Source organism: Labrus mixtus, chromosome 17, assembly GCF_963584025.1.
Source record: "Labrus mixtus chromosome 17, fLabMix1.1, whole genome shotgun sequence".
NCBI lineage: Eukaryota > Metazoa > Chordata > Actinopteri > Labriformes > Labridae > Labrus > Labrus mixtus.
In genome coordinates, this window is record NC_083628.1 from 10,608,535 (window position 1) to 10,622,419 (window position 13,885).

The 13,885-nt window shown below is 39.9% G+C and overlaps 1 protein-coding gene across 1 annotated transcript in view; it reads right to left on the reverse strand.

Annotated features, from left to right (window-relative positions):
- LOC132992114 (membrane-associated phosphatidylinositol transfer protein 2-like) overlaps window positions 1-13,885 on the reverse strand; it is a 54,950-nt gene that overhangs the window by 26,703 nt on the left and 14,362 nt on the right. The window contains exon 3 of the mRNA XM_061061260.1: window positions 8,563-8,793. Within this exon, the coding sequence (XP_060917243.1) occupies window positions 8,563-8,640 (78 nt within the window). The 5' untranslated portion in view covers window positions 8,641-8,793. The remainder of the gene's footprint in view (window positions 1-8,562; window positions 8,794-13,885) is intronic.

Here is a 13,885-nt window from a genome sequence, read left to right on the forward strand (position 1 = left end):
AACTTTTAACTCTTAACATCAAAGTACATCAGTTAAGCAGCCAAACAGTTTTATGTTTTAGTTAAATACATCTTTCTTACATTTTTGCTTTCCAAACCTACTAATAATTCATAACTAAAAAAATATCAGAGAACGACTTTTATTCAGGTCTGGACTTGCTTCTCTGCAGTCCATCCAAAAGAAACACAACATTGTGATGGTAAATAAGACGCAGTATTTAACATATCTAATAGAGTCCACTTTGTTGGTTCATATATTGTATTTTTACACTGAAAAAAAGTCCTCGTCTAAATCAATTCAAAACCAAAATGTCTGTGTAAAGTATTGCAAACCAAATTCTAGAGCAGACCACCATCTTATTGGCCTTGATGTTTTTCATGTTGAGTGTTGCACAAACTGCTGAGAAACGATCAACTAATGAGTTGGAGTACAATCAACTGGACAAAATGACTGAAGGCACAAGTTCGTTATCAACCCAAGCATTGTGTTTTGTATTCAATTTTAATGTTCAGCAAAAAAGTTTTCTTAGCATTGAACATTCAATCCAATACACAACATCGCCTTCATTTCTGTGATGGATTGTTACCAGCCAAGATATCTAGTTTGTACTGTGCAATGCGGGACTAATTAACAATAGGATGTTGTAAAAGCTGCCTATGGGTGATTGTAAAAACATGTTTTTTATTACTTGCACTGTTTATAGATATTTTCAGGTGCCTCTCCAGTCAATGTGCCCCAGACCTTTAGTATCAGAAACTACATTCATTCAGCTTGTTGTTGTCTTTCCCCCCATCAATACACCTTTCTGTTTTTACACTGACAATGGCCTACAGTAATGATGGTGTACTGCACCAGTGTGTGATTTTAAATCGCATTATAATATTGTGGAAGTACAAGATGCATGACATGTAAACAAACAGTAGGAGCTTAACACAGACATGCAGACACAAATGGCACTGTCCATAAACATTGCCACTGTTTTGCTGCAGTTACACCTCAGTAACGACCTCTGATACTGGCTCAGCGTCAAAACAGATTCACCCCACCATTCTTTCCTTCTGTGTTACACATTACAAGGGCGTAAATATCCTGCCCTGAATTGGCGATGTGTAAAGGGTTAATGAGTCCTTAATGGAAAAGAGAATAGCAGTTACAGCAAAGCGGGAACACGATACACACATGATATAATGGACCAATAAGAAAAGCCACAACCCTATTGTTCCTGTGATTTTTGCGAGTACTACCCTCTGTGCAGGAGCTTTCTGGACAGGTTAACAATGTATCAGGAGCTAAGTAGAGAACCTAGACCCTGGGGGAAGTTCCTTCAGTGGAAATACAGCTTTGGTGAGTGAATAAAAGTGAAACTGTAAAAAATGTGGGAAAGTAATTTATTTTGAACAGTGAGGGGAACAAATAATCCCATATTGCAAATTCATTTGCAAAAAACCAAAGCCAGCAGGTCCAGCCCCATCCAAGTTTGTTCAACTGGCAGCGTCGCTGCTTTCCTTCCACTTCACATTAAAACCCCTGCCAGCATGACAAAGCGCTCCCATCTCTCTTTCAGGTCTTGTCTAACCTTGTGAAATCCTCTGCCCTCACAGATCTGGATGGATGATGCAGCAGAAGCAAAGTGATGAGCTGGAAAGAAAAATGCTGCCATGTGGAAGAAAGAAAAAGAAACTGCTTGTCTTTGAGTTCTTTCAGTCAGATTGCACATCTTATTTATACTCCCCGTCTGTTCTTTCTCTTCCACAAATCCTCCTCACAAAACCCTTCAGCACCAAATAATAAATAAAATAATAATAATTTTTTTACTGTTCAGGTCCAGGGAGGTAGACTTTTATAGAAGCCTTTTAAACACATCAATTATTTTCATTTTGTCGCAACCTCCTTTCTTTTAAATCATAACAGATGGTTTGACCCCTCAGATCCTTTTAAACTAAGTCGTGTATTACTCCTGTTGCTTCACAGGGGGAGTCCTGGATTACAACATCATTTTATAAACACACAACATCTCCTTGGGATACAGCTTAAATCTGCTAAAATCTGATATCTGACAGATTGAAACACCACAAGTCTGCATCATGTAACAATTTTCGCCCACTGCCTGAGTGCTTTGAAGTACCTGCACATGTGTGGCTACAGCCAAGTGACACAAAGGAATACTGGTGGCAGAAGCTAACAGATATCACTTCTGGAGGGATGAAGATGTGAATTTCGATATCTGATAAAAGTCTAAGGGCCTGATTTACTAAAGGTTTGCGTGTCTTAAAAACGTGTGCAAACTTGATACCACCAGCAAAAAGAGTGCTATCTGATCTACTAACGGCGTGCAGTGAGGATTGCGTCTTTCAAATGAGAAAAAACAACACGCATTGACAATTTGTTTGCCTTAATGAATATGGGGCGTTTCTGCCCTAGCGTGCAAAACACTGGGAGGAGAAAATGCAAACAAGTTAAGTTAGTACACGCATTGCGATTTACCAAGCCTGACAAAAATTGCGGTGATCGTGACGGTGTCTAAATTTAACACCTTTGAAAGGAACGTGCTAACCCAGGAGACCAGCGTTACGCACAACAGGCTGCTGTTGTTGAAGTTAGGAGGAGACATAGGCACAACAAAAGAAGGCATAAAGATCGCCTTTTTCCCCCACAAGTGTTTACATGTTTCAAATGACAGAAAAATAAGCATATATTTTTAAATTTGATTCAATATTCTAATCGTTAAGGAAGAGAAACACCATGATTAAACTACAGGCTGTTGTTGCCATAGCCTACAGCCAAAGAAAACTGAACATTCACAGCCTCTGAATTTTATAGAATTTCAACATTTACATTTATGTCGTCCTATTTCCCTCTTTTCGCCAACATTACATTTTAAACTGGGGATTTCCTTTTTCTCGGGTCGAGTGTCTCTCCCCCTGCTCGCCCCCTCTGGTGCGCTCCTCTCCATAATGCGCTCGTCACCTCCCTCTAAAGCCCGCTGCTGCTACTCTGTAGGACGCTTAGATTGGGGTACCTCACCAATGTTTGTAACCCCGTCTTCGATACCTTTTTCCAGGGCATTTATGTCTGATCAGACACAGCGCTGGCCAGCTGTCTGGTGCGCAACAACGGCCCGAGTGTAGAGCGCCCGTGCCACAGAGGAGACAGTGCGCACCTCCTGCGCAATGTATGACAATTCATTCTTAAGATTAAGGGAAGAAAAGAGAGGCCCTGTCTAATGCCGATGTTTTCTTATAACCAACATTTTTTTTGTAATATTCAGATTTATCTCCTATAACTCAAAAGTATTGTGCGTTTATTTGCCTCTCCCACTAATACCTATTTTGCGCTTGCAGTCGTCCTGCTTTCCGTCCAAACTCTCCGTGACGTAAACCAGTAGAACAAACAAAAGCCTAACTTAAATAGTACCGTCTCCACACGGTTTGCACCTGCAAAGTTTCTTAGTAGATCACCCGCAAAACGCCCACCAACCAAACATGCACATTTTTGGAGTGAACACGCAATTTAGTACTCTTTACTTGGGACCTTACTAAATCAGGCCCTAAGTGCTTGTTTGCATGAAATGCTGTGAGAAACCTTCATTTTGATTTGGTTGGGGCGCCTCCTGTGGACAAGTGGTATGTCTTTTCTCTTTAATGATATATACGGTATATACCTGTACAGTTGTAAGTAGTGTTTTCAGTCAATATTCTGATCATGCTTTCTTTGATCTGTCGATATATCACTCACTGTGAATCTGAGATGAAAAAAGTAAAAAGAAGCTGATCCTTTAACGTGCCATTAGTCCCCTTGTATGATACCTACCCACTGCAGTGATTTACAGGCATTAAAAATAACTATTAGAATGAATCCATCTCCACTCTGATGGTGCCTTCTCTTGCCTACTCATAACAGGAGGTGTAAGGGGGAGTAATGGCATCTGAATATTGACATTTTAAAGTCTGTGAACAAGTTGCAGAATCACTGGTTTCCAAACACCTTCTGTAAAGAAAGTCAGATCATTGTTGGAATAAAAAATATATTCCAAAAAATGTCAAATTAAATAAAGTCTTTCAATATTTGTTTCACATGGCAGCATCTGCTGGCCTTCTGTACGCCAAAAGTGGCTTTGATTTTCAATAACCACAGTCTAAAATGCAGAAATCTGCAGAAATAGCATGCATTGTAGGGGCGCCAGTAGCCTAGCGGTCATGATGCGTCCCATGTACGGAGGCTATAGTCCCCCAAGCAGGCGGCGTGGTTTCGAGTCCGACCTGTTGCTACTTTCCCCACATGTCATTCCCCACTCTGTGTCCTGTAACAATAATAACAAAAAAATAAATCTAGCATTTATCATTAACCAAACTACAGATATTATTTAAAATAATATACTCAAGTGCAAATACAATCTAGTAAGCTAACACACATCCTTCTAAAAACACACCCTGAAGATGAAGCAGGTGCTTTCCGGTGTTAATAATGTACACCTACTGTATGTTTCAGGCCTCAAATGACCTAACAGGATATCACACTGCTGTAAAATGGAACTCGGAATATAAATTACCTTTGTATTTGCACTGTAGTTTTAATAATTACAACCAGAGCACGAACCCGAAAGGTTGCGAGGACACTATTGAAATGCAAGGAATTATTATGAAACCTTCAATCTTGTTTGCAAAGGCTTCCTCGTCTTAATTTGACTCTTGGGTCGACACAATAACTGTCAGATGACTGTAGACACTGTATCCTTGCTCCAAGCCGATGATTGAAAAGCTGTTCTATTCCCTCTATTGTAATGTGCTCGACATCAAGGAACAGCAGCGCGTGAATGCAAATCATGGTGATCATTATTAACAGGCAGAGTGGAGAGAGGAGGGGGCGGGGGGGGGGTCGAGAAGGAGAGCTCAGATTGAACATGCAGCTCTCTCCTGAAGACTTCAGGGAGGTGCTATCAGTAATGAAGGTCAGAGGAGGCAAACAGCTGGAAAATTGCTGTAATCTAGCAGGTAATGTAATTTAGGAGAGGAGCCGAGGCCCCTTAAATTACCCTGTGCTGCTGCACCCAGTATCTGTATTAATGACACACATCTGAGAGCTCAGAGCAGAGAGCGCCAAGTGTTGACTATATTCAGCTTCTCCACGGGGAGGTATAGATCTTTATGAATACAAAAGAGGTTATTCTATAAATGTGATAACCTCTGAAGGTCTTCAGATGATATATTTTTGCAAACATAAACTAAAAGAAAGACTGAGGGAGTGAAGCAAAAAATGGAACTGGTCAGCCATGGAAGCAATAGAAACAGTATGTATACCTCATAACCTTCAGTTCACTTTCTGCCTCTCAACTTTCAGCATCAAGAACAATGGAACATTTTTAAACCTAAGGACGCTGCGTCTGCTGAACCATATAAATACCCACACAAAAAAAAATGTTTGAAGTCTTTAAAAAAACCCAAGTCCAATTGCAACAAGAAGATGAAGGAAATTGGAAGGAAAATTCAAGGCTTTTTAGTGTACTTTTGTTGTGGGATTATTGAGTTCCATATTTGATTTAAGAATTGACTGGAGTAACAAAAAAAAAATAGTTCTTCAGTCTGACCTTATAAAAAATTGGAACCATGTGAATAGTGTGTTGTTCCTCCTGTGCTATTTGCACAAATTCTAATGAGGTAATAAAAACACATTCAGATTAAAATTGGCCCCATGCTGTGAACATATGCATCATTGCAAAAGAAATTCCAGCACAAGAAACCATACAATCACACTCTACAGTTATTAACATTCACAGATATTGCATAATCACTAAACCGTTATTGCTAATATTACACAGGTTTTTACTATTATTATTTTCATCCATAATTCTATATTATCTGTCACTGCTGCTCTGTTTGTTTGACTCTATTCAGCTTTCTCTCTCTGTCTTCACATGTCCCACTTTTTTTCAAAACATATTTATAGAGGATGTGGCAGATTCATTTGAAGCACTACTGTTAATTTAGCAGCAGGAAGGTAATTCTGGCATTGAGACTAATTAAACTAGTGTGTGTGTTTACAGTTATTAGATCGCACCAAATCAAATCAAACACTGAGCGAGAAAAACATATGCTCCCTCCTGCTATCAGGTCCTCCCTCCTGTACACCAGCCATGCATACCAACTAAACCTGCGTACTGTATTTAGAGATAGACGTAATGTTGTCATGGCTATGGATTTCCATCACTGCCCCCCCCCCCCCCCCCCCCCCCCCCACCCTCTCTCTCTCGCTCTCTCTCTCTTCCACCTGCATCACAAACAAATTATGGCAGCCACTGCCATTCTGCAGCTGATGTCACCGGTTACTGTGGCAACCTGGTGTTCAACTGTGATGCTGTAGCAGGAGGTGTGGTCCAGCAGTGGATGTGTGTATGTATTTGCAATGATGTGTATAATAAGGGTTGACATAAAAGAGGTTTGTTGAAGGTTTTTGTAGTTCTTTAGCTATTGTTGTTGTTGTTGTTTTATCTCAAATCATTGTGGGTTTCTTTCTTCTATTATAGTTTTTTATTCGTTTAGATTGCCTCGTTGCAGTGCTGAAATGTTTTAGTCATGACTTAACTGTGTGCAACAATAACGCTTTTTTAAAATTTCTCTTTACATATAAATTCTGTTTACTTCATGTGCATATTTTCTAATCAACCTTTTCATATCTGAAGTATTCAAACTAAACAAAGCTATTCCCTGCATGCACACATGTCAAAATCACCAAGCAATGAGTTTAACTAAAAGATTTAAACATCCTCAACAAAATGTCCTATTTCTGTAATTTTCTCTTTGAAAATCAGGGGCATGTGAAGACTGTGTCACTGATGGTCTGATTTGGGCACTGACTTATGCAGGGGTGGCATGAAGTTTGTGAGCACACGCAAGCAAGCACACACACACACACACATAAAAAAACACACACATTTAAATACAAAGAAAGATACTAGCAGCCTGTTGAAGCACAGCCCAAATAGTTGATGTTAACATAAGTCTACCTCTGTTAAGGCAATTAGCCACTCATAGTTTTGGATTTGGGCTGGCTCTAGGGGGGGCACTAGGGATGGGAAATTGGATTTCAAGGTGGGGCCATGCCACCCCTGGCCAGCTCTCTGGATACGCACCTGTCCACTTTAGATGAACACTATCTATTTATAGAGCTAAAGTGGCTAAAAGCAGACTAGTGCAGACTTCATGTCATCTTTATTTAAGATGTCGTTCAGTAAAGGTCCTACAGATGTGCCAAAATCAATTCATGGTTATTCTTTGTTTTAACTTTACAGTAAGATACATTTTTATTTAACTCTGGAGGACCACCCTGCAGTCAGAATGACAATTACGGGCCTCCTATAACTTGTGGTCTTTTTTCTTCTAAAAGCACTATGTCATTTATTTAAGTGAAAACTGCAGACAGTAAAACAAATTGTCCTTTGGGGTTAATAAGGATATTTGCCTTACTATATGCTCAGTAACAACTGGTGCTCAAACAAGCTTCAGAAGTTACTTTCCAAACTTGAAAGAAGTACATATCACTCGCAACAAGCAGAGGCACATAACAGACATCATCAATACCAACACCAATTTTTCTGAATCTGGTTCGACTCTTCAACATAAAATTTCGACAAATCCTTCTTTGTTTTTTCAGTTCAATGCCAAAACTTGTCTCCCACATCGGCCTTCAAGAGTCCATGTGATGCACATTATTCAGAGTTCAATAAAACATTGCAAGCTGAATTCTTCCTTTGTGCTTGAAGTCCTGCAATGTTATTTTGACCCGTAAGATTTAGTTATTGGGAGTCACTGATGGCCTAATGATTACGTAACACCCTATGTACGGAGGCTATAGTCCTCAATGCGGGCAGTTCGGGTTCAAGTCCGAAAAGTGGCTCCTTTGCTCCATGTCATTTCCCACTCCTGATTTCTTACTATATCCACTGACCTGTCTAAATAAAAGGCAAAAATAAATATTAAAAAATTGACTGAAAGGATTTTATTCACTAAATGTCCTCAACTTCAGTAATCAAAGAAACAACTGAGCTAAAGTAAGCAGCCACTTGGTTTCTGAGTGACAGATTTTTAGAGTGAAGCTGCTTCATTCAGTGTTTTTACCAGTTTTTGTTCAAATGAACTTACAGTAAGTGCCTATGGTCCTTGATTTGAGGATGCATTCACTCCTTGGAATTATGTAAGACTAAATCACTTCCTACTTTTTTGCAGAGTCCACTTTTTGTGGAATGTTAAAGGTGTGCACTTGCACAAAATAATAAAATGTCACACAATCCACAAGCATATGGAGCACCATCTGGTCTGCAGAACCATGCTGCCCCTACGACCCTTAAACCAGCGCTTCTAATACAGCTCAACACAATGACACCTTAAACTCCTGACCTCCACACAAACCTGAATCGGTGCTGTTTCCACATATTCTTAGAAAACAGGCCAGATTTATTGCTCAACCAGACTAACACAGACTGCCCTCATTAAATCCTTCAGTTTGAAACAACATAAACAACCCCTTTCTTAGTCTAAGTGTGTGATTCTGTTGTGTAAAATCACTCACCTGGATCATGTAAAGCTGAGCAATGCGGTACTCCTCCACGCTCATCGGCATGGGGATACGATACTCCTTGATCAGCATGGCTGTGCTTGAAATGAGCAGTGTGTGTGTTTGTGTGTGTGTTTGTTTCCAGAGGGGGAAGGAGTGTAAAGAGGCAAGACGCTCCTCTTGGTCGGCTTCGCTACCCGAGCAGCATGTTCAGACAGCAGGAGCGGGAGGTAGCGTTAGTCACACCTGAGAGGAGGAGGAGAGAAAGAAAAACAAAACAGACTCAAACAGGGAAAAAGACACAAACATACTAGAAAATGTCGGTTTAGGTTTTCTGCATTACTTACAAACCCAGCGGACGAGTAAGCATGTTTGTGGCAAGGATTAAATCCCCGTACACAAGCCAACACATCCGGTGTGTGTCATAAAGCCCGCCCATAGATCTGTTACAAGGTAATCCACTGACCCAGCAACATCCCTGAAATCCCCCAGCAACCTAAATCCTGACTGTGCCACACGCTGAAGATTCAGCCAAGTTGTTGTTGTCAATGTGGTCTTTAAATCCAACTGTTTGTAGTTTACAAGAGCATTTAGTCTTCCTGATATAGTTAATGTCAACATACAAATATTTCAGTGTTGGTAAAATAATAGTAGGCCTAAAATCTGACTATTTGTGCCACTTGTGTGCAGCAAAAACCAGATGAAAAAAAACTAATGACAAATATGCATCCTAAACTTCAGCAAACAGGTCTCTAATTGATCATCCAGCACTTAGAAAAAACATTAAAATTATTTCAGAGACTTGTTTAGGCCACCTTTTAAGTTGAAAGTCAAATATTTGCTCTATTTTAGCTTTGTTTTTGGTCTCCACCACCTCCTGAGGGGAGTGTCAGTCTCTTTAGCTGCTTACTATGATTCACTATGTTCATCAGCTAAACTCTAACCTTGTCTGTATCCGGCAATTTAAAGGCTTTATATGCGATTTTTTGATCCAGCAGATGTTGCCCTTGAGCACCAGCATGAAACCAAAACAACTCGCGCTGCATTGTTGTGTTAGCATGCTAATGCTAGCGATCTTTATTATGCTCGTATCTTCACACTGCATGTAAATTTACCCAGAATGACCGTGATCTATAAACGCTTACGTGACCTTCAGTTAAGCAGTGAGTACAGTATGTTATTCTTCTTTTCTCTAGTCCCTCAATTAAACAATTTTTATACGCGAGGGGATGAGCCGGCAGGCCGAGCCGGCAGGCCGAGCCGGCAGGCCGTCCGGGCGATGTAAACAAACTGAAGATAGGACTCGGGAAAACTCAGAAAGCATCACAGACAGTGGGACTCGGGTGTTACACTCATTGTAGACAGTCATGACTCACAGAGTTATTTTCAGAGGATATACTTGATTTCTATTACGTTTAAGTGTGAAAAATCGCATATTAAGCCTTTAAGGTGTCTCTCTAAAAACAAAACTATGATAGCCGTGAGAGTAATCCAGAACAGTAAAAGTTAGTACAAATCATTGATATAAGCAGCTTAAAGTACCACGTCATTCTTTAAAAACTGCCAGTTTTGTTAAAATACTCAAACTGTATTAATCTTTTCAAGTATTTATAACATAAAGTTTTAAAAGTCATAGTTCTAGAGCAGCTATATGCTGTATTTCCACCACGGAGGTTGTGTTTTTTGTGGCTTTTTTTTTCTGTTTTTTGAGTTGTCAGCAGGTTTGTGGAAAAATTGTTGGGTCGTTGCTCATGGAAGTTGATGGAATGACGCAGCTTAAGGTGAGGAAAATCACACTTATTTTTGCAAAGGCCCAGACAAGAAAAATCTGCTAATTCAACTCATGGCTGTATTTTCAGTTTTACATATTTTAGAAGAACGGACTATAAGTAATACATGCTCTTTATTTCTACAAGCCACAGGCATGTTTTCAATGACAATTCATACATAGATATATTTTCTCTTTAAAATTGTTGTTAGGACTAAATTATACACAATTGCATCATGATTATGATTGTTCTAGTGTTGCTAAAGTACTGTTTTTCTTTCATTTCAAAATACATGATTATTTGTACACATTTTCATAGTGAGTTTAGAATATTTCTTCAACTGCCGATCCTCTAATATGTGTGTCTGCTGTACATGTATAAAGAAAGCAGAATTAAACCTAACGGCCCGCCCACTTCCTGAATTAAACGTCCTTCATGCCAACATTTAAACGCCTCTATTTAAACAGTAGAGACAGAGTGTGAAGAAGCGGAGGTCACATGACAAAGACAACTTAATCTGAGACAGATTAAGTCGACTGTAAAGCTGACGCTGTGATCACATGACGCAGGAGAGAGGTGTGTGTGTGTGTACAGGTTGCGTCACACAGTCTGTCCATCTGTGCATGATTAGTCCGTGCATGTTTGGTTGTGATGATGCTGCAGCAGATGAACTGTAGAGGTCAGGAGGAGCAGATTGACAGGGAAACCAGCGTGGCTTCATTAACTTTTTAACATGAACCTGATGTTTAGATACATCAGCAGGATGTAGGATTTTTGGTTCCGACTGAAATGTTAATTTCAATGCTAATGCTCATGTTTCTGACAGGAACATGTCAGGTAACAGGTAAACCCTCCACTCTGAGGGTCATCTGTGAAAGGGCAGTTACATCCTGACACAGACAAACACACAGGCAGGCAGACAGGCAGCCAGGCAGACAGGCAGACAGACAGACTGACAGGCAGACAGGCAGGCAGGCAGGCAGGCAGACAGGCAGACAGGCAGACAGACAGACAGACAGACAGACAGGCAGGCAGGCAGACAGACAGACAAACACACAGGCAGGCAGACAGACAGGCAGACAGGCAGTCAAACACACAGACAGACAGACAGACAGACAAACACACAGGCAGACAGACAGACAAACACACAGGCAGACAGACAGACAGACAGACAAACACACAGACAAACACACAGGCAGGCAGACAGACAAACAGACAGACAAACACACAGGCAGACAGGCAGGCAGACAGACAGACAGACAGACAGACAGACAGGCAGGCAGGCAGGCAGGCAGGCAGACAGACGGCCATGAGTCAAGCCTTTTGGATTTTATTTATTTTTTTCCTCCATCAGCTTATTGATCCAGCACATCATTGGTAAGTTGCAGACTCTGAGCAACATAACAATGAACTGAATGGACCAAAGAGTATATCTAGTCGCCATCAGAATATCATCAGAGGTCATTAATAAAACAATGCATGCACATTACTCCCTTCTCATTTTCCCATCTCCATATCTTCAGACATCTTCTCAAGTCGACGTAATCACCAACACAATCAGAGAAAAATGCTAAACAAAAACACTGCTATTTGTATATCCTTGGTCATGGGTGTTCCGGTTTTCCACTGTGTGTGACAAATGCCAGAGTGACGCCACCTGTGACCTGCCGGTATGGAGAGATTTTGCCACTTGCACATGTGCAGAATGCACAAAGTAATCGGCAGTAGGCTGCTATCAGTATGGTGTAAACCGTGCAACTTTTTGGCCAGACAACACGACGCAGTAGTTGGTTTTTGTCGCAGCTTGCTCTTTGTTGTTAGTCTGGTGTGCTCCAGCTTTTAAAATAAATAGCAACAGTGTTGTTTCTCCTGACCCAATATTTTAGAAAAATCTGGTAACTATAAAACGCAATATACTGACATCTAAATTAAGAATTCCCAGATTTCAAGAAGAGGTTTAAAAGTTCTGAAAAGTATGTCGTAAGTCAATAAGATATACATTCAACATGATAGCCCTACAAAATCAGGAACAAGGATTGAAACCAGGAAAAGTTTGTGCCTTAATTACTTATAAATATAATAACGAAAAATATTTGTATGCCAATCAAAAAATCTAATTGAGCACTAGAGCAAACAGTTTTTCCACTAACAGCTCTGGTAACATTCACAGGAAGGTTTTTAAAATTGCATTTGTACCAGAATATATTTCTTTGTAATGGAATTCTGTCATTTATGTCTCTCTGATAGAAATAGAAATAAATATGGTACAGTTTATATTATCTTGGTCTCAACTTCATGATTCTAATGTTGTTCTGTTGTTGTGTCTCACTACATAAGCTTGCGTGTAGTTCAGTGTCAATTGCCAAGTAGTGATATAAGCCAGGTTCACTTCAGTCCTTAATAATAAGCAGAGCACTTATCCCTGGAAGAGGAACATCAAATTCAGGACTCAGAGTTGGCAGGCAACCACAAACTTCAATTAATTTTTTTCAGAGTGCTTTATCAATATGTGATGTAATGTGTTTCATCTCAACATCTTTCAGTATCTCTTCCTTAATATGGCTCCATTCCCTCTTATTACTTTGGAAATGTCCACTGAGTTCAATCCTAAATAAAGTTGTCCTGGGCTGGCAGCCAATTTCACACGGAGCTGCAAAAAAAAAAAAGGAAGAAGGAAATTTGCCTTAACTGTTACCTATAGTCACCCCCATTCAATCTAACCCATTTAAATGATGAAGTTTGCACCTCTTTTTATAGCGATAGTGATAAAACATGGAGCCAAATGAAGATTGAACCTCTATGGAAACCAACCACTGCACGCAATAGATGAGCAATGATGTGAAGAAGTAAAGTTAGTTTAATAAATCTTTTTTAAAAAAAGCCAAAATACAAAATGTGTGACAAAAAAACCTGAGCATGTGTCTGGTTCTGGTAAAATAAAATAAGAATAAGAAGCAAGACAACCCTCATCCAAAGTTTAGAAAAAGGCAATATAAACTAACAACTATGCCAAAACAACCTAAACATAAAACCTGATACTCAGTAATGTTATAATAGCATTTTTGTCCTTACAACAAAGTATATCTTTTCATAAAGTGCATGGCAAAACACAAAACAGGAATTCAACAGAGACCTGCCGATTGGATTTGGGCCTTTGAGGGCTCAGCACAAACCTCAGTTGGGGGTTTCAAGGCTGAATAAAGCGGAGCTAAGGGAGAGGGGTGGGGAGGTTTACAATCCAGTAGTTGGTTTAAGCGTTCAGGACTCACACCTTCATCGTCTATGCCCAGAGCCTGCCCTGACGTTGATTACACATGAGCTCAGTCAACAGCTAACACTAGCATAACCCCTCAATTAGCCTACTGTTAGCTAGGAAATTAATATCGGAATCAAAAGTGTTGTAACTACATAAATATTTACAGTATGTTAGCAATTAGCTACTTCCTAACTTTAACAAAGCTAGTATTAACTTAACCTGGCTTGAGCTAACTAATAAAATTAGCTAACCTTTGTACATGACCGTAGAAATAGAGTATTTGATTCATTAGCTAGCCTACGATCAGCAATAG